Consider the following 21405-nt stretch of genomic DNA (forward strand, 5'->3'; position numbering starts at 1 on the left):
TCCTACTACTATTGTATTCCCATCAATTTCTCCCTTTATGTCTGTTAGTATTTTTTTATGTATTTGGGTGCTCCTGTATTACGTGCATATATGTTGATGCGTGTAAAAGCCTCTTCTTGTATTGATCCTTTTACCATTATATAGTGTCCTTTTTATATTTCTTTATGACCTTTGTTTTAAAGTCTATTTTGTCTGTTATGAGTATTGCAACTGCTGCTTTCTTGTCATTTCCGTTTGCATGATATCTTTTTCCATCCACTCACTTTCCATCTATGTGTGTCCTTTGCCCTAAGGTGGGTCTCTTGTAGGCAGCATATTGTAGGCTCTTGTTTTTTAATCCAGTCTGCCACTCTGTTTTTTTTTTAATTAATTAACTTATTTGGTAGTGCTGGGTCTTAGTTGCAGCACATTGGCTCCTTAGTTGCGGCAGGTGGGCTTCTTAGTTGCAGCATGCATGTGGGATCTAGTTCCCTGACCAGGGATTGAACCTGGGCCCCCTGCATTGGGAGCACGGAGTCTTAACCACTGCGCCACCAGGGAAGTCCTGTGTCTTTTTATTGGAGCATTCAGTCCATTGACATTTAAGGTAATTATTGGTACATATGTATTTATTGCCATTTTAAATCTTGTTTTCCAGTTGATTCTATGTTTCTTCTTTGTTCCTTTCTTTTTGTGGTTTGAGGATTTCCTTTTATGCTTGTGTTTTCTTTCTGGTTTTTGTGACTCTATTGTATGCTTTTGACTTGCAGTTGCCCTGTTTTTCAAGTATGTGAACCCCTTCCTGTGTCTGCTTGTTTTAGACTGATAGTCATATAGGCCCAAACACATTCTTAAAAGAAGTCTACATTTTCTTACTTTCCTTCCCCACCTTTTACGGTTTTGATGTCCCTTTTTTTTTTAACATCTTCATGTTTATCCTTTTGCTGTTCCTTGTTTTATCGTCGCTTTCACAAATTGGTTTTTGTTTTTTTCTTTTTGATCTATATACTGGCTAATTTAAGTGATTTACTTTCCAATAGTGATTTCGTCCTTCCTGTATCTTTTTGTTTCTTTTCTATTTAGAGAAGACCTTTCAATATTTCTTTTCAGATAGGTTTAGTATTGCTGTTTTCTTTTCATTTTTACTTGTCTGAGAAATTCTTTATTTCTCCTCCTCTTCTAAATGATAATCTTGCTGGGCAGAGTATTCTAGGTTGCAGATTTTCCCATTTCAAGACTTTGAATATATTTTGCCACTCACTTCTGGCCTGCAGCATTTCTTTAGAAAAATCAGCTGATAGCCTTATGGGAGGGTTCCCTTTTAATTAACTCTTTGTTTTTCTTTTGCTGCCTTTAGAATCCTCTCTTTAACTTTTGCCATGTTTATTATAATATGTCTTGGTATAGGTCTCTTTGGGTTTACCTTGTTTGGGACTCTCTGTACTTCCTGTATCTGGATATCTGTTTCTTTAGGTTTGGCGAGTTTTCAGCCATAGTTTCTTCAAATACATTTTCTATCCCCTTTTCTCTTTTCTTCTCCTTCTGGAATCCCCATTATGGGTAGATTGACCTGCTTTGTATTATCCCATTGGTCTCTTACATTGCTTTCTTTTTTTTTTCATTTGGTTTTCTGTCTGCTGTTTTGATTGTGTAATTTCCATTATTCTGTCTTCCAGATCACTTATTGTTTCTTCTGCATTATTCATTCTGGTATTCATTGCCTTTAGCTCACCTTTAGTCTTGGCAAATGAATTTTCTATTTTTTCTTAGCTCCTTCTTACAGTTTCTAGTTCCTTTTTATAGTTATCCACATTTCTGTTGATAGCCTTTCTTAATTCCTTCAGTATTTTCTTTTCTTTTCTTTTTTTTTTTTTTTTAACTCAGTGTCTGTTAGACTGAAGAGGTCTGTTTCATTGTTTGTTCTTTCAGGGGAATTCTCTTGGTCTTTTATCTGGGAGTGGTCCCTCTGCTTCTGCATTTTACTTATATTTCTCTTACTCTGAATTTAGGAGAAACAATTATCATCTACTGTGGTCTTGGAGCGCTATTTAGATGCAAAAGCGTCCCTGCGTAGCTTGTGTGAGTTTAGTATTTTTTTGTGTGTGAGGGCCGTTTTTGGTTTGGATGCTTACCGTCTCTTTCCTCAGTGTGTGCTGGTTGTTATCCCTGTGATAGGGGTGTGCAGGTGTGCGGCCCATGCATCCTCCCAGGAGGGCAGGGGAAGTGGTTGGTGCCCGGTTGTGGGATCCTCGGCAGTGGCAGCGGTTGCACCTGCCCCCAGAGCTTGTGTAAGCGGTGCCCTGCCACCTGAGAGTGCGCATGGAGAGAGAAGCTCCTATGGTGGTCCCGCTCCTCTCCTTGCACGTCCCCCAACAATGGCGCCTTGCCTATCTGGCCGTCCCAGCCTTCTTCCCGTACTCCCTCAGTTGTGGCACACCACACCCTAGCACCCTCAGGCTGTCTCCCCGGTTCTGACCTCTGAAGCCTGAGCCTCAGCACCTAGCCCCCACCCGCCCCAGCAGGGTGAGGGGTGCCGGGTGGCGGCACCAACCGTCTGTGCACGTCTCTGTCTGTTTTGCCCTCCGCAACCCAGTTGCTGCGCTCTCCTCCAAGTCTTCGAAGCTCCCCCTCTTTCCCAGCTGATCTCCCCACCAGTGAGGGGACTTGCCAGGGTGCGGAAACCTTTCCTTTTTCGCAGCTCCTTCCCGTGGGCGCAGGTCCTGTCCCGATTCCTTTCTCTCTCTCTCTCTTTTTTTTTTTTCTTTTTTCTTTTATCCTACCCACTCACCTGGCGTATTCCTCACCCTTTTGGAAGTCTGAGGTCCTCTGCCAGTGTTCAGTCGATGTTTTGTGAGAATCGTTCCACGTGTAGATGTATTTTTGATGTATTAGTGGGAGAAGGTGAGCTCCATGTCCTCCTCCTCCACCATCTTGATCCAATCCCCCAGGAAGTCTTTGTATTTGTATATTAACCTATTGTCTGCCTTGTGAGCTTCATCCTCAAGTCTGAGTGTATAGTATTTTGAACAGGTAAATGAAAGCGCTTAGTATGTTTTACCAGATCTTTGGAACCAACTTCATTAACTTTGTTAAATCATTGATATTTAAATAGAATTCAAATGATTATCTGCCAAGCCAGGTGAATTCTTCTGTCACTGGATTGATTTTCCTACTGGGTAACAAATTGAATTTGTAAATGAATCTCCTAAGAATGCTTTGAGAAACAGATACATTGGCAAGTGGCTAGGATGACTTCCTAGAATCCTGTAAGGAAAGAACTGGCCCAGTTGCTCTGTCTGAAACTTAAGTGCTCAGCAAGGAGTTATCCCCACCCTCCCTTCTCTTGCTGCTGCTGCTGCTGTTAAGGACTCATGGGAGACTCGTTTGCACCTCATGTAGACGCAGGGAACGTGCCGAGGCAGTTTGAGATGGACGGCCTCCATCCTGCTGGCAACATGCCTCATGTGGAAGATGCTGCAGCCCCTGTGCCTGCCAGACCTGTCTCCTATCAGTACCCAAGTAAGTTTTTCTTTAACTAATGGGATATGTTAATAATAATATTTAATATTATTTTTCTTTCTGTCTCTTTGCTTCCTTCATGCCTTAAAAATTAGGAAAGTTAACCCTTTATATTTCAATCTTCAGAAAAGCTGATGATATTGGAGGAAAAGTGATCATCAGACTTCACTTGTCTGGCCCACTTTGTCTCTCCCCTTGCCTTCTCCAGACTCCCCCCTTCCCTTCTCCAGACTCCCCCCTTCCCTTACCAGCATGTGGAGGGGGGAGATGGGAGCTTTGGTTCGGGGCTTGGCCAATATAGCCATATCCTTTTCTCCTTGGACCAAAGTGCTGAAGCCTTATACTGGCAATTCCTCAAGTAAAACCACCTACTAGTCGTTTGCAAACGTTGGGAGAACATCATCCCCCAAACCTATGTAAAGCCTCTTGTAAGCAGTTTGTTTGAAGTCACAGTACTCAGGAATATGTGAGTTGCTGACAGAAGCAAGAGATTTTTGAGAGGGTTGATTTTGCTGATTCCAGCGTAAATCATTCTGGAAAGCACTCTTTCAGGGCAACTTGATCAAGAGCTTTTTCTGTGCTGGGCACTTTCATGGGGGCTGGGAATTCAGCAGTGAACCAGGCCAAGTCTCTGCTTCACGGAGCTTCTAGTGGAAGGGTGGGACGGTCAGCAAGCCATCACCAAGGACCTCCAGTCAGATGGGTACTGAGTAGGGATGGTGGCCACCCGAGAGCGAACCTGATGGGCAGCCGTCTGGCAGAGATGGGAATAAAAAGAGTAGACGAAGGGAAACCAACCGAGTAGACAGGCGCTCTGCCTCTGAGATGGAATGGAGATTATAATAATGGCTTTAAAATGATTATTAAGTAGTGTGGCTACCTGTTGATCATTGAGAAATTCTCTGCTGTTCATTTCACCTCTGCGTCTGGGCCCAAAGAGAATGAAAAGGCTGAAACTTGGTATCTCTGACGTGCCCAGTGGAAAAGCTTCCTTTTTTCTTTTCACTCTTATGTCCAAAGAGGTTTTTGTCCAAGAGGTTTTTGTCTGCCACTCTGCAGCCACAAAGTGTACCCCACGGCCAAGAAGGAGCCCTTTTTTCTTCCTTCTTTAACTTTTTGAATTGGCACCAAACAGCATTCCTATCTGAGATCACTTTTCCATGTGAGAAAGCGACACCATTTGGGAGCGGCCCTTCTCCCCCAGCAAGGAGGCAGAGGGTGCGTTTCTGCCTGTGGAAATGACCAGCTGCCGCCTCTGGTGTTCAAGTTCATGGCCAGGGTCAAGGGACAGAGAAGACTGTTACCTCTCTCCTATTAGGGAAGCTAGCTCAGTTCTGTTGGTGATGTAGAACAGGGCATGGCGAAGAGGTTCAGAGTCCTCTGGTGAGTCTCCGAGTTTGTCTGTTCCTCAGCATTGTTTAGGGGGGAGGAAATGAGGTTGCAGGCCGGAGCTGGAGGAGAAGGGTCAGCGTAGTCATCAGCGGGATTGGCATGTAATGAAACCTGTGAGGCGCAGGGACTTGTGCTCTGGGCTCTAGGGAGTGGACAGATAATTAAAGCATGGGCCTCGCCTGGAAGGAGTAGAAGTAGTGAAAAGATACACAGGGTTTTGGACGAGGCGGGCACAGAATACCGTGTGAATGTGGCACTGGAGAGGCTCCCTGTCCCTGTGGGGACACGTAGGTGCGCTTGGGCTGGGGTTCGCGGGGTAGGCAGGGTTTTGTGGGAGAGGTGGCGGGGGAGGGAGCGCGTCAGCTCGGGGAGCCCGCGGACGCGAGGGTGGGAGCAGGCAAGAGCAGCTGGAGTCGGGGGTCGGTGAGTGTGCTGGTGCAGGTATAGGGTGTTTCAGGTGCAGGCGTGGTGGTGATGGGGGGGAAGTCAGTGCAGAAAGAAAAAGGCAGGGTGTCGGGGCCCAGGCTGCCGTGGGTGTGGACCCTGCCGGAGCAGAGACGGCGCACAGCAAATCCTGGCCTTCAGGGAGTGACTGGTGCTAACGAAGCGGGGTGGCTTGAAGGCCGAGCGACTGGTGTCAGGGAGAGCGTAGGCTCCGGTATTAGAGCTGTGCAGGAGATGGTGGTCAGGACCCTCGCTGCAGCAGCGGGAGCAGGAGGCAGAAGCCGTAAGCCCTGGTGGCCGTGTGGACAGAGCGTAGAAAGAGCACAGTGAAAGGGACAGGAATGCAGATGGCAGGGCAGTGCCCCGCCGACAGCATGGATGTGAGGCCTGGGCAAGAGGTCAGGACGAGAGAAAACGTGTGGGCATGATCAGGACGGAGGTGGGAACCAAAACCCCAGGGAGGGGTCAGCCTGGAGGAAGTGGGGTGACGGCAAGGTGGCCCGAGCGGGGAAGCGGGGAGGGTGGTGGTTTTGTCGTGCTCCGGGCCCAAGAGACTCGAGTGCCTCTGTGGGAGTGGGTGGCGGGTGGGGAGTGACAAAAGTGCTGTGGAAATAAATGGGGACGAATGTCTGCATCAGAATCCTAAGGATGGGGCGGGCTTGGAAACCAATGCAGAGGCAGAAATGCAGGGCTCGCCTTGGCAAGGGTGGAGGAGGGAGGAGATGGGGGCGGAGGGGAGGACAGTGGATGTCGTGGTGCTGAGGATGACCTGGGCTCATCTCAGTGAGGTGAGAGGTGGGCGGGGCTTGTTGCCGGGAGTGGGTCTGGCGCCTCGAAGGCCGTGAGGGGGGAGCCGTTGCTCAAAGCAGGTGCACAGAGGCGGCCGAGAATCACGTGGTCTCCCTGGGGCTTGGCAAGGCCCCTGCCAAAGCCGATCCTGCGTTTGTTTGAAAAATCTGCTGCTGGAAGCTGTTGATTTTCTGTCCCGTTAGGTGTAGATCAGAAACCACTTGGAGAACAGGAGGAAGAAGAAACAATACGGGAACAACAAGCAAAGGAACAAAGTCAGGCAGAAGAGCAGAGGCAGAGCGGGTGGCAAGAAGCTCTGGAAAGGGAACGGCAAGAAGTAGAAAAGCTGGACCAGGAAAGGGTGAGGATGCCCAGTGAGTTCTCTGTCCTAGCTGCTTCGTGGCCCCCCTGCAGCAAGCGCCCTGCTCTCGGGAGGGTGAGTCCTTTGTGTGTCCTGAAGTCCTAGGAGTGGCAGAGAAGTGAACAAGCCACTGGTGGCCTCCGACCCTCTTCTTTGCTGGAGAGCACTGAGGACGGCTGCAGGGCATGCAGGCCTCGTGCCTTTCCTGGTCCAGGGTAGCATGGCCAGCCCCATTCACGTGCATCCTCATCTGGTCCTGAAAACAGGCTCGTAAACCAGGAGGACCTTGTTTTGCTGTTGATCTTCTCGTTGTAAATGAGGTTGAAAGGAGAGACTCCCAGGGTTGGCTAGCTGGGACTCAGGGAACCCCGGGGAGGTAGCTTCCGGGGCGCCCCTGCCCTCAGCCTTTGGTGCTCTTCTGGCCCTGATTCTGGTCCCAGATGGATGACTCGGACCACTTCGCCTGCCTGCTGAGACTTATGTGAATTAATCTTCCGTGTGGAAGGTCCTTGGCCTCCTGGTTAATCTGGGCTACAGCATGGGACAGTTGAGGCAGATTAATCCCTTCCTTCATTGAGTTGACAAGTTTTTGTCCCCCTTTGATAGTAGCAATGACTTCAATTAAAAAAAGAAACAGTTGTCTGGCATGCAGGTTGTACTTAAAGGATCAGGATTACATTACTGTGCATTTTTCAACCCTTAGAAGTTTTAAAAGATGTCATTGTATATTTCTTATTTTGGTCCTCACCTATTTCAGAGGCTAATTGAAGAATCATTGAAGATGGAAATGGAAAAAGAATTCGAAATGAGCATTCAGGAAACGAAAGACAAATCTAAATCTGTCTGTAGTGAAAATCTTTTAGAGAAGTACATGAAGATCCTCCAACAGGGTCAAGACCAGGACACCACAGATAAGGTGCCTATGCTGTGGACGGGTGTCTGTGGGTGTGGGTGCCGAGGGCTTCTGTGGTTTACTTGAAACCTGGGGGATAAGGATCTGCCTTCTCCACTGGGGACAAAGGTGAAAGCATAGAAAGTCCAGAGTTCACATTGGAGCCTGAGTACACTCCTGACAAAATGTCATCCCTTTGGCTTGGGTAGAAGATTGAAGAGATTTTGATTTGTCAAAGTTTGTGAAAGTTGGGATGTCTCTTACTATCTTAAGAACAAGAAATAAATGTAATGAAAGCCCTATGAACGAATACTGAACGCATTAGTCCTAAGACAGTAATATTTTATGTAAGTCTAAAGTACTATGGGTGTTGAGAATGCCTTCCAGGTAGTTTATTCTGACGCGCTTGCTAAATGTCATGTTTAGAAGTCACTGCTTTTTTAGACTCTTAAATTACATATATATTTCAAAAATAATTCTTAGAGAAATCACAAAGTGTTTAATAAAATGAATACACATCTAATTGCAAAATTCTTCTCCCCGCCCCTTTGTGTCAGAGTTCAAAAAAGGTGGTCATAGAGAGCTCACACGTGGACACACTGCCATCTAGTGACAAAGATGAAAGGTATGGCGTCCCCTACGTTGTGTTCTTGTGCAAACCATTATCCTGTTGCTGCTTTTGTCAGCCAGGGAAAGGTTCAGATATTTGAGTCTGCCTTTAAGAAACGGAATCAGTCAAAATGACTGACTTCAAAAAAAAAAAAAATCTATTGCATTTTGTAACCTGTGAAATTGCTACTGATGCAGATCATAAGCAAGGGCAGAAACCCCACAGGGAAGGAGAGCATGACAGAGATCCCTGAATAAACTTAACAAGAATTTAACAGATTTTTAAATTTTTTGTCTTTCCCTAATTTAGTTTGACAGGCTTTTCTCACGAGGAACCAGATGACACTTGGTAACCGTGTTTTTGCTGCGCAGCTTCTTACTCAGATATCGTAACTAAAGGCCTATGATTTCTCTGTGATAAGACAAAATTCTCAATAAAAAATCATGTGTGATCCGGTGTGATTTTTTTTTTCATAATTCTATTTGGTACTGTAGTGTATAAATGAAAAATAAGCTAAGTTAAGTGACATCTCTGTGGGGGGGGGGTGGGATGAATTGGGAGATTGGGATTGACATATATACACTAATATGTATAAAATAGATAACTAATAGGACCCTGCTGTATAAAAAATAAAATACATTCAAAAAAAAAAAAAGGGACACCTCTTCAGCATGTCTCATTCTTAGGCCCTTCATTACACTGAAATGAGCTGCTGTGTTTTTTTTTTCCATTTTTGTCTTAGGTTATGTCTACTTGAAAACTTACCTTATTGGTCAAGTTCTAGGCCTGCATTTTGGAAGTTTCAGCTGTGTTCCTTCCTCTGGAAGACATCCCAGGACTTTCAGTGGGTCACCCATCGGATGTCCCTCTCCAGAATGATCTTTAGAAACTACACATCGCCCAAATTTAGGAAACTGCACTCAAATGCAACACCAGCATAACTTCCACAAAGGGAAGAGGGGACTCATTTGCTCGCTTTCCCCTTCATCTTTGTACCCGTGCAGCTCTCAGCCCAGCGTCTTGCTTGCACGTGGGAGCGTCTCGGAAAAGTTCTTTAATGACACTGCCAGTATAGTCACCAAAGAGTGCACACAGAACTCCTCTGAGGGTGCCTGGCCTTAGGGGTCTTCCAGGACGTGAGACTTTCAGTGCTAACCGGTGGTCACCAGCATCTAGCACAGGCAGGGTTGGTCTGGTCTGTCTGCCCAGTAAAACCCTAGAGGATTCCTTTCTCTTTACGTATACAGACTGGGCTCAACTTGTTTGGCCGTTAAGTTCCATAACAAAGCGTGAAGGAGATTTGGGGGTGTTTATTATTCCTTAGGCTTCTAAGGAATTTTTCATTTAAGTATACCTTTGAAAATAGTGTGAAGAAATAAGTTGTCCAGGCATCGTTCATTATTACACTTAGCCCATCGTACACTGAGCCTCATCGCCACCAAGAACTTGGCATCTTCCCTTTCAACAGCACCTCAGATAACTTTTTTTTTTTCCTTCCAGCTTTGAGATATAATGGACGTATAACTGTGTGAGTTTAAGGTATGGAACATGTTGATTTGATATACTTATATTGCAAACTGATAAACACCATAGCATTAACACCTGCATCATGCCACATAATTACCACTTGGTGACAACATTTAAGATCTACTCTCAGCAACTTTCAAGCATATGATACAGTATGAACTATAATCACCCTGCTGTACATTAGATCCCCTGAACTTACTCATCTTCCAACTGCAAGTTTTTGCTCTTAGACCAACATCTCCTCTTCCCCACCCCCAGCCCTTGGTAACCACCATTTTTGTCTGTTTCTACGAGTTCAGCTTTTTTAGATTCCACGTATAAGATCATACAGAACTTGTCTTTGTCTACCTTGTGTCACTTAACATAATGCCCTCAAGGTCCAGCCATGCTGGTGCAAATGGCAGAATTTCCTTTTTTCTCATGGCTGAATAATATTCCATTGTGGGTATGTATACCACATTTTCTTTATGCATTCATCCTTTGATGGATGCTCAGGTCGTTTCCTATCTTGGCTGTTGTGAATAATGCTGCAGTGAACATAGCAATGCACATATCTCTTCAAGATCGTGTTTTCATTTCCTTTACCCGGAAGTGGAATTGCTAGATCATATGGTAGTTCCATTTTTAATTTTTTGAGGTAACTCCGTAGTGTTTTCATAGTGGCTGTACCAATTTACATTCCCACCAGTCGGTGCACAAGGATCCCCTTTTTTCCACATCCTCAACACTTGTTATCGCTTATCTTTTTGATGATAGCTATTTAAACACGTATAAGGTGACATCTCATTGTGGTTTGGATTTGCATTGCCCTGATGATTAGTTAAGTTGAGCGCCTTTTCATGTACCTGTTAGCCACTCGTATGTTGTCTCTGGAGAAATTGTCCATTTAGTTCCTCTGCCCATTTTTTAGTTGAATGGCTTGTGGGGGTTTTTTTGCTATTGAGTTGTATGAGTTCCTTATATATTTGGGATATTATCCCTTTATCAGAAACATGGTTTGCAAATATTTTCTCCCATTCTGTAAATTACCTTTTCATTTTGCTGATTATTTGCTGTGCAGAAGCTTTTTAATTAATGTAGTCTCACTTGTTTGATTAGATACAAAAAGCAAAAATAAAGAAAATCATCATCAAGACCAATGTTTACCCCCTGTGTTTTCCTCTAGGAATTTTATGGTTTCAGGTCTTATGTTCAAGTCTTTAATCCGTTTGGAGTTGACTTTTGTGTATGGTGTAAGATAGGGGTCAAGTTTCATTCTTTTGCACTCGCCTATACAATTTTCCCAACACCGCTTATTGATGAGGCTATTTTTTCCCTCTTATATAGTCTTGGCTCCTTTGTTAGAAATCAGTTGACCATATATACATGGGTTTATTTCTGGGCTCTGTATTCTGTTCCATTGATCTATATGTCTGTTTTTATGCCAATAGCATACTGTTTTGATGACTATAGCTTTGTTGTATAGCTTGAGGTCAGGAAGAATGATGCTTCCAACTGTGTTTTTTCTTAAAATTGCTTTACCTATATGGGGTTTTATTTTATTTTGTGGTGTAATTTACAGTTACTAAGTATAGCATTGTTTTTTCTATTTCTGTGAAAAATGCCTTTCGAATTTTCATAGGGATTGCATTAAATCTGTAGATTGCTTTGGGGAGAATGGACACTTTAACAATATTCTTCCAATCCATGAGCATGGAATATCTTTCCATTTATTTATATTGTCTTCAGTTTCTTTCATCAGTGTCTTATAGTTTTCAGTGTACAGATCTTTGATCTCCTTGGTTAAATTTATTTCTAAGTGTTTTAGTCTTTTTTTAAAATTTATTTATTATACAGCAGGTTCTTATTAGTTATCTATTTTATACATATTAGTGTATATATGTCAATCCCAATCTCCTAATTCATCCCACCACCACCAACCCCCCCCTCCCCCCCACTTTCCCCCCTTGGGTCCATACGTTTGTTCTCTACATCTTTGTCTCTATTTCTGCCTTGCAAACCGGTTCATCTGTACCATTTTTCTAGTTTCCACATACATGTGTTAATATACGATATTTGTTTTTCTCTTTCTGACGTACTTCACTCTGTATGACAGTCTTTAGATCCATCCACGTCTCAACTAATGACTCAATTTTGTTCCTTTTTATGGCTGAGTAATATTCCATTGTATATATGTACCACATCCTCTTAATCCATTCATCTTTCGATGGGCATGTAGGTTAGTTCCATGACCTGGCTATTGTAAATAGTGCTGCAATGAACATTGGGGTGCATGTGTCTTTTTTTTTTTTTTTTTTTTTTTTTAAAGTTTAATTTTTATTTATTTATTTATGGCTGTGTTGGGTCTTCGTTTCTGTGCGAGGGCTTTCTCCAGTTGTGGCAAGCGGGGGCCACTCTTCATCGCGGTGCGCAGGCCTCCCATTATCGCGGCCTCTCCTGTTGCGGAGCACAGGCTCCAGACGCGCAGGCTCAGTAATTGTGGCTCACGGGCCCAGTTGCTCCGCGGCATGTGGGATCTTCCCAGACCAGGGCTTGAACCCGTGTCTCCTGCATTGGCAGGCAGATTCTCAACCACTGCGCCACCAGGGAAGCCCCATGTGTCTTTTTGAATTATGGTTTTCTCTGGGTATATGCCCAGTAGTGGGATTGCTGGATCATATGGTAGTTCTATTTTTAGTTTTTTAAGGAACCTCCATACTGTTCTCCATAGTGGCTGTATCAATTTACATTCCCACCAACAGTGCAAGAGGGTTCCCTTTTCTCCACACCCTCTCCAGCATTTGTTGTTTGTAGATTTTCTGATGATGCCCATTCTAACTGGTGTGAGGTGATACCTCACTGTAGTTTTGATTTGCGTTTCTCTAATAATTATTGATGTTGGGCATCTTTTCATGTGCCTCTTGGCCATCTGTATGTCTTCTTTGGAGAAATGTCTATTTAGGTCTTCTGCCCATTTTTGGATTGGGTTGTTTACTATTGAGCTGCATGAGCTTGTTTTACTCTTTTTGATGTAATTGTAAATGGTATGTTCACTTAATTTCTCTTTCTGATAGTTCATTGTTAATATTCATTGCCTAATTGCTCTGGCTAGGTCTTCAAGTACTATGTTGAATAAAGTGGCGAAGAGTACACATCCTTATCTTGTTCCTGATCTTAGAGGAACAGCTTTCAGCTTCTCACTGTTGAGAATGATGGTACCTGGGGGCTTGTCTGTCATATGTAGCTTTTATTATGTTGTGGCACATTCCCTCTATACTCAGTTTGTCGAGAGTTTTTTTTTTATCATGAAAGGATGTGGAATTGTGTCATCTAATGTGACAGTCATGTTATTTTTATCCTTCATTTTGTTAAGGTAGTGTTTTGCATTGATTGACCTGCCCATTTTGAACCATCCTTGCATCCCTAGACTAAATCTCATTTGATCATGGTGTGTGATCTTTTTAAAGTCCTCTTGAATTCTGTTTGCTAATGTTTTGTTGAGGATTTTTGCATCTATGTTCGTCAAGCGTATTGACCTGTACTTTTCTTACAGTGTCTTTGTCTGATTTGTGTCTTGGGTTAATGCTAGACTTATAAAATGAGTTTGGAAGTGTTCCCTCCTCTTCTATTTTTAGAGGAATTTGAGAAGAATTGGAGTTAACTCTTTAAATGTTTAGTAGAATTCACCAGTGAATCCGTCTGATCTTTTTTTTGTTGGGAGATTTCTGATTACTGATTCAGTCTCCTTACTAGTAATTGGTATCTCCAAATTTTCTATTTCTTCATGATTCAGTCTTGGAAGGTTGTATGTTTCTAGGAATTTACCCATTTCTGCTAGGTTGTCCAGTCTGTTGGCATTTAATTGTTCACTGCCATCTCTTATGATCCTGTGTATTTGTGTGGTGTCAGTTGTAATGTCTCCTCTTTGATTTATAATTCTGAGTCCTCTCTTTTTTTTTGGCTTGTCAGTTTTGTTTTTTAAAAACCAGTTCTTAGTTTCATTGGTCTTTTCTATTGTCTTTTTAGTTTCTATTTCATTTATTTGCACTCTGATCTTTATTTTCTTCCTTTTGCTAACTTTGGGCTTAGTTCTTTTTCTAGCTCCTTGAGGTGTAAAGTTAGGTTGGGTATTTGACATCTTTCTCGTTTCTTAATGTAGACGTTTATTGCTCTGAACTGCCCTACTAGAATTGCTTTTGCTGCATCCCATAAGTTTTGGTATATTGTGTTTCCATTTTCATTTGTCTCAAGAAGCTTTTTGATTTCTCTTGCTTTATTTTTCAATCCATATGTTGTTCAGGAGCACGTTGTTTAATTTTCATGTATTTTTGAATTTTCCAGTTTTCTTCTCATAATCCATTTTTAGTGTCATACCATCGTAGTTGGAAAAGATGCTTGGTATATGATTTCAGTCCTCTTAAATTGGTTAAGACTTGTGCTGTGGCCTAACATATGATCTGTTCTAGAGACTATTTCACGTATGCTGGAGAAGAATGTGTATTTTGCTCCTGTTGGATGGAATGTTCTCTAAATGTCTATTAAGTCCATTTGGTCCAACATGTTATTTCATCCAGTGTTGCCTTACTGACTTTCTGTCTGGATTATGTATCCATTGTTGAAAGTGGGGTATTGAAGCCCCCTATTGTTATTGTATTGCGATCCAATTCTCCCTTCAGGTCTGTGTGTGTGTATATATATATATATATATATGTGTGTGTGTGTGTGTATATATATGTATGTATGTAGTTACTATATATATAATACATGTTTTTTGGCTGCACCATGCGGCTTATGGGATCTTAGGACCCCAACCAGGTATGGAACCTGGGCCTTCAGCAGTGGAAGCACCACGTCCTAACCATTGGACCACCAGGGAATTCCCTAATCTGTTGATATTCGCTTTATATATTTAGGTGCTCTTATGTTGGGTACATAAATATTTACAAATGTTATATTCTTTTGGTGAACTGACCTCTATATCATTACATAATGGCCTTCTTTGTCTATTGTTACAGTCTTTAGCTTAAAGTCTACTTTGTCCAATAAAAGTATAGCTACCTCTGCTTTCCTTTGGCTTCTATTTGCATGGAATATTTTTTTCCCTCCCTTCACTTTTTTTTTTTTTTAATTTAATATTTATTTATTTGGCTGCACCGGGTCTTAGTTGTGGCACGCGTGGATCTTCATTGCTGTGTGCGGGATCTTTGTTGTGGCATGCGGGATCTTTAGTTGCAGCATATGGGATCTAGTTCCCTGACCAGGGATCGAACCCGGGCCCCCTGCATTGAGAGCATGGAGTCTTAACCACTGGACCACCAGGGAAGTCCCTACCTCCCTTCACTTTAAAAAAAAAATTTTTCAGTATTACTGCATTTTTTTTTTTGTCTCATTTATGGATGTTCCTTTGTTGTGGCGGCAGCGAGGGGAGAAAAGGGAAACTTTCTTCATGCATGCACAAAGGGTGTGATATTGACTGAAGATGATGGCGAAAATTTCTCAATGTGCTTGCACTGGCTGAGGCTGGCCTACGGTGAAACTTGGAAACGAATTCCAGTCCCCGGAACCAGCCAAGCATGGGCCAGGACGCATGTTGGGGAGGGAGGAATCTGCCCCCTCCCTGGCAGTCAGACCCTGCCAAGGGACATGGGAAAAAAATATTTCCAGGGCGCCAGTCCACAGTCTGCCACCCTGAGTGGAGAAATGTGCACCGTGAGGATCGGGTCCGGCCACGAGCATCCGCCCTGCCATCCCAACGCGTCCTGCTCACTCAACTGCTGGTTGTCTCTTCCCTTTACTTTCAATCTGGTTTGTCCTTAAAGCTAAAGTGAGTCTCTTTTGGGCAGCATATTTGTGGGTCATGGTTTTTTTAATCCATTCAGCCAGTGTCTTTTTTTTTTTTTTTAATTGAAGTAGAGTTAATTTACAATGTTGTGTTAGTTTCAAGTGTACAGAAAAGTGATTCATTTCACTCTGTTTTTTAATCTGAGAACTGAGTCTGTTTACATTTAAAGTAATTATGGATAGGTATGGACTTACTTTTGCCATTTTATTGTTTTCTGATTGTTTTGTAATTCCTTTGTTTTTTCCTCTCTTGTTTTCTTCCTTTGTGATTTGATGATGTTCTGTAGTGTTATGCTTAGATTTATTTTGTGTATCTGTTATAGGTTTTCGCTTTGTGGTTACCCTGGGAATTACATAAAACATATTTATAACAGTCTATTTTAAGCTGATAACTTAATTTTGAACATATACAAAAGCTCTCCATTTATCCACTCCCTCCAGTTTGTTTTTGATGTCAGAATTTATATCTTTCTTACATCATGTATCCATTAACAAATTATTATATAGTTATTTTCAACCCTTTTGTCTTTTAACCTTAATGCTAGAGTTACAAGTGATTTACCCACCACTATGACAACATCAGAGTATTTTGAATTTAACTATATATTTACCTTTACCAGTGAGTTTTATATCAATACTTTGATATGTTTTCCCATCACTAATTAGCATCTTTTCATTTTAGCTTGAAGAACTTCCTTTAACATTTCTTGTAAGACTGCTCTGCTCTGGTGGTGATGAACTCCCTTCAGCCTTTGCTTGTCTGGAAAACTCTCTTTCAGTTGTGAAGCACAGCTTTGCTGGGTATAGTATCCTTGATTGGAAGTTTTTCTCTTTGAGCAGTTTGAATATGTCATTGCATTCTCTTCTGGCCTGCACAGTTGCTGCTGATAGTCTTATGAGTATTCCCTTACACGTAACAAGTTGTTCTTCTCTTGCTGTTTTTCAGATTCTTGTCTTTAGCTTTTGACAATTCAAAATTAATGTGTCTCTGTGTGTGTCTCTTTGGATTCATCTTTTTTTGAACTCTCTGGACTTTGCGGATCTGGATGTTTCTTTCCCCATGTTAGGGAAGTTTTCAGCCATTATTTCTTACAATAAACTTCCTGCCCCTCTCTCATCTCCATCATTGACCTCTATAATGTGTATGATTGGCTCACTTGATGGTGTCCTGTAAGTCCCTTAAGTTATCTTCATTCTTTTTCATTCTTTTCTCTATTTGCTCCTCTGACTGGATAAATGCCAGTGACCTGTCTCCAAGTTTGCTTATCCTTTGGTTTAATCTAGTCTGCCGTTGAAGCCCTCTGTTGAATTTTTCAGTAATTGTATTCTTCAGCTGTGTGACGTGTTTGGTGCTTTTAGGTATTTGTTGAAATTCTCACTTTGTTCATGCATTGTTCTCCCGACCTCGGTGAGCATCTGTATGACTGTTACTTGGAACTCTCAGGTAAGTCACTTATTTCCATTTCATTAAGGTCTATTTCTGGAGTTTTATCTTGATCTTTTGTTTGGAATATAGTCCATTGTTTCTTCATTTTCCTTGACTGTCTGTGCATTAGATAAAACAGCCACCTCTCCCAGGCTTGACAGCGTGGTCTCATGCAGGAGATGAACTTTATTGATCAGCCCAGCCCAAGCTTTTGGTTGCATCTCAAACCTTTGTAACAATCCAAGCTGCCTTCTTGGTTCTTGGTGCTTCTTGGTAGTTGAGGGTGTGTTAAGACCGGTCAGTGTCCCAATGGGGAGGATCACAGTCAGCACCTAGATGCAGGTTGATTGGAAGCTGAACCCTCAGATGGCAGCTGGGGAAGTGTGTAGTTAGGCCCTTTCCTGGCGTAATCTGGGAGATAGGGGTTTTTGCCTGCTCCCTGTGCACTTGGCCTGGGTGTATAGCTGCAGGGGGTGCTCCTGTGCCTGTTAAGAAGTGTTCCTTTGTTTGCTACAGTCCTGTGGGACTTGTGAATGCAAGCCCTATTGGGCATCAGAGCCAGACAATCTGGGTATCTGTCCCTCGGGCGGCAGCTGCTGAAGCTGGAGCACAGATGTCTGTACCAGCTCCTTCCTGGGAGATACTGGTGATTTGGAGCAGGCTAGAGGGGGTAGGCGGAGGAGGTATCCAGTGGATTTCTTGGTCTCTGGGGAGGATGGCCGTCAGCCTCTAGATGTGTGCTAAATAAGCCTGGCTGTCAGGCAACAGCTTTTAATACCTTCAAATAGACCCTTTTTAGGGAAAGACTAGGAGTTGGTGAGTCCTCTAGAGCTGGCTAAGAACTCTGTTATAGTCTTGTGGGTTTCTTGGACGCAAGTCCCAAAACTAGGTGTTTGGCAGGGGGTGGGGCGTTTCTTAGGTGGAAGTCTTAAAAGTTGGGGTGCTGGGGTGCTAGATGTGGGGTCCAAACCCTTTGCTCTTCAGGGAGAACTTTGGAGTTGGGGGTGCCCACCTGAGTGTATGGTGGTGTGCCAGAGTTAGGGTTTATGGTGAGAGTATGTCTGAGCCTTTCCTGCCTGTTTTGATGTGGGTATTTTCTTGTTTGCTAGATGTGTAAGAGTAGCTCAGCTAGTTTTCTTTCTTTCTTTCAGAAAAACTTGCTCTGTGTGCGGTGGTATATTCGGTGTGTCCATGGGAGGAGGGGGAGTTCAGCAGCCTCCTAGGTCACTGTCTTAGACCTAAACCCTCAGATAACTTTTTTTTTTAATGTATTTATTTTTGGCTGCATTGGGTCTTCGTTGCTGCCGGCAGGTTTTCTCTAGTTGTGGCGAGCAGGGGCTACTCTTCTTTGTGGTCTGTGGGCTTCTCATTGCGGTGGCTTCTCTTGTTGTGGAGCACGGGCTCTAGGTGCGCGGGCTTCAGTAGTTGTGGCTCACGGGCTCTAGAGCGCAGGCTCAGTAGTTGTGGCTCATGGGCTTAGTTGCTCCGCGGCATGTGGGATCTTCCCGGACCAGGGCTCGAACCCGTGTCCCTTGCATTGGCAGGCGGATTCTTAACCACTGCGCCACCAGGGAAGCCCTTCTCAGATAACTTTTTAACACTTTCCAGTATTACTCACTTTTCTCCCCAGCTTATATTTTCAAAGCCCTTGTCTAAATAATTTGTTGTATTCTTTCAGTTTTCTAGCTTGGGGTTTGGTAGCTTCATTTTGTTTTTCAGTCAACTTAAATTCTAAGTAGTAGTAGTTTTTTTTTTTTAATTTTTATTGGAGCATAGTTGATTTACAATGTTGTTAGTTTCAGGTATACAGCAAAGTGAATCAGTTATACATATACATATATCCACTGGTATTTTTTCTTTTAGATTCTTTTCCCATATAGGCCATTACAGAGTATTGAGTGGAGTTCCCTGTGCTATACAGTAGGTCCTTATTAGTTACCTATTTTATGTATAGTAGTGTGTATATGTTAATCCCAAGCTCCTAATTTAATCCCTGCCCCCAACCTTTCCCCTTAGAAGACAAACTTACAGTTACCAATCTCTGTGACTCTACTTCTGTTTTGTAAATAAGTTCATTGGTACCCTTTGTTTTTAGATTCCACATGTAAGCCGAAGTAGTCATCTTAACGCTCCATATGAGGTTAGAGTCTGTTTAAAGAAAAGTAAGTCATCTCTTTATGTAGCGTTGCAGATGGCTGTATCATCTCGGATGCCTGTGAATACAGCTTTTGAAATGTGAGCCACTCCCCTGCAGGCTGCCTGCTCCTGCCTCTGCAAGACCCCCTGAACGGAGTCTGGTTCAGTCTTCCCCAGGTAGGTACAATGAAGTTTAAATATCAAAACAGGAAGATTGAGGGGCAGTTTAGACAAAGAATGTTCTTCGCCAAACCTGACTGACCTCTATTTGTATTTTTCTTTCCTTAAAACTTTCTGTAGTTTTACTCACCGTAAATACGCATTTTGAAAACTTACCTTAAATCTGCAATTTTTCACAAACTCCCAAGAATAAATGAGCACTAGCTGGCAGAAGCTGACACCACTTAGGAAAAGATAAGTAATAACAAAGCGGATCGCCGCTTTTAAATCTTAATACAGGCAGGCCTCATTTTATTGTGCTTTGCTTTATTGCGTGTCACAGATACTCTGATTTTTACAAATTGAAGGTCTGTGGCAACCCTGTGTCGAGCAAATCTATGGGTGCTAATTTTCCAACGGGCATTTGCTCACATTGTGTATTTGTGTCACATTTTGGTAAGTCTAACAATATTTCAAACCCTCCACTAGCAAAAAGATTACCACTCGCTGAAGTCTCAGATGATGGATAGCATTTTCGGCAATGAAGTCTCTTTTAATTAAGGTATGTATATTGTTTTTTGAGACATAATGTTACTGCACATGCTAACAGACTACACAGTATAGTGTAAAGCTCACTTTTATATGCACTGGGAAACCAAAAAATTCATGTTACTCTGTGAGAGTTGCTGTATTGCAGTGGTCTGGAACTGAACCCAGAGCGTCTGAGGTTTGCCTGCATTAGGACTATAATAGTATTAGAAAGCCCTAAAAGGACTTTTTTCAAAACTTCTATTGTGGAAACTTCGGTCGTCACTTTTTAATGAACTGAAAGTCTTTTGCTTGTTGGTGTTTACATGAGTAGTCTCTATTTCACCCTCTGGGGGTTGCTCTATTTTGTGGCAGTGGCAGGATTGCTGTCAGTAATTAAGATAGTGCATGTGATCTTCTGTAACTTCATAACTGCACACAATGCCCCATAAACAGAAGGGATCAAGCAGTGTGACCAACAGCGTACTGCTTGGGCTCCTGATGGTTCTCCTGCTGAGCGTGAATGAAGGGCGATGAGCCGGAGGCAGCGCCTCAGTTAGAAACGTCAGTGTTGTCAATAGTGACAAAAGCCGGTCGTTACTAAGAAAGGTCAGCTGTAAAAAGTCCAAATGTATAATCATGCTGACAGGTAAGTAAGTAAAGAGATGATAAAATGAAATACTAAAAGTAAGAAATTTAGCTCTGTTGCTTTAGCGAATGGCTGTTTGATCTACATAGTTGCTGTTCTCTCAGTAGAGTTTTTTAATTGAAGAAGTACGGTTGATCTACAGTGCTGTGTTTCAGGTGTACAGCAAATTGATTTAGTTAGTTATACATATCTATGTATATGTACTCTTCTTCAGACTCTTTCCCCTTACAGTTCATTACAAAATAGTGAGTCTAGTTCCCTGTGCTGTACACAGGAGGACCCTGCTGTTGAGTAGATGTCTGTATCTATCTTGGGTTTGTAAAACAGCCAATGGGACACGGACCTTTATGAAGGTTCCTCATTGTTTCCACTTTCCCCAAACTTACTTAAAGCTTTGTGTTAATCCCATAACCAAGTATGACGCTAGTCAGAAAAATTATATACTAAAGTGTTAGTGGCACTGAATGTAAAATACAGCCCAGTGGGTTACGGTGGTTTCTCCAATTGCTCTCGCTTTAAAAGCGGTTTCCGTCAGAAATGAAACATGTAGCAGTTAGAAACTTGATCTCCATACAAATGTGGAATCTTGATTATGCACACTGTTTAAAAATGACACCATACCGAGGACAGAGAAGGACAGAATTTATGTATGGTAAAAAGGCAAGTGAATGAAGCTCTAATTTTTATTTCATTTCTCTTTTAATACATCCACAGCTATTGCCACCTAAATAGATCTTTAAAATAAGCATACACAAGTACTGACTCTATTATCTACAAATATTTATTGTAACACTTGAATAGAACTACGGGAAGCCCTTGGCACTGATAGAAAATATTGATTCACTGTTTGTTAGGTTACAAAAATTTATACATAGCAAAATTTAATGCTCTTTCCATAAAAAATATTAGACTACTTAAACAAAAACAAAACTTTCAAAAATTCCTGGTAATGGCTACCAGAATTAGAAAAGTAAAATTAGGCTTTAGACACTGCCTCTTCTAGAACACTGGACTCAAAACAGCACCTCCACTGCTGGAAAGAATATTTAAGTCTGTCATGCAACAGGAAAACAAAACACCAAGCTATTCTGGAACAACTGTTCTACACAGAAGAGAATGTCTCCCAATAAAAAAGAAAAAAAAAAAAAAGTTAAGATCCCAATAGGCATTTTTT

General features: G+C 42.4%; 1 protein-coding gene across 11 annotated transcripts in view; it reads left to right on the top strand.

Moving 5' to 3' along the window:
* Positions 1-21405, top strand: part of OFD1 (OFD1 centriole and centriolar satellite protein) — a 98895-nt gene that overhangs the window by 54922 nt on the left and 22568 nt on the right. For 6 of the 11 annotated variants that reach the window (XR_009006623.1, XR_009006619.1, XR_009006620.1 and 3 more), the window contains exons 19-24: positions 3379-3498; positions 6327-6559; positions 7242-7400; positions 7934-8001; positions 18943-19072; positions 19544-19616. Coding sequence is in view for 4 of the 11 variants with exons in the window: in XM_057537926.1 (XP_057393909.1) it covers positions 3379-3498; positions 6327-6559; positions 7242-7400; positions 7934-8001; positions 18943-18991 (629 nt within the window). In the remaining 7 variants the exon portion in view is untranslated. Of the gene's footprint in view, positions 1-3378; positions 3499-6326; positions 6560-7241; positions 7401-7933; positions 8002-8295; positions 8438-9486; positions 9520-18942; positions 19339-19543; positions 19617-21405 lie in introns of those variants that run through there. The other 5 variants (XR_009006625.1, XM_057537926.1, XM_057537928.1 and 2 more) reach the window with 5 other exon arrangements.

This window comes from Balaenoptera acutorostrata, chromosome X (assembly GCF_949987535.1).
Source record: "Balaenoptera acutorostrata chromosome X, mBalAcu1.1, whole genome shotgun sequence".
In the NCBI taxonomy this organism is placed as follows: domain Eukaryota; kingdom Metazoa; phylum Chordata; class Mammalia; order Artiodactyla; family Balaenopteridae; genus Balaenoptera; species Balaenoptera acutorostrata.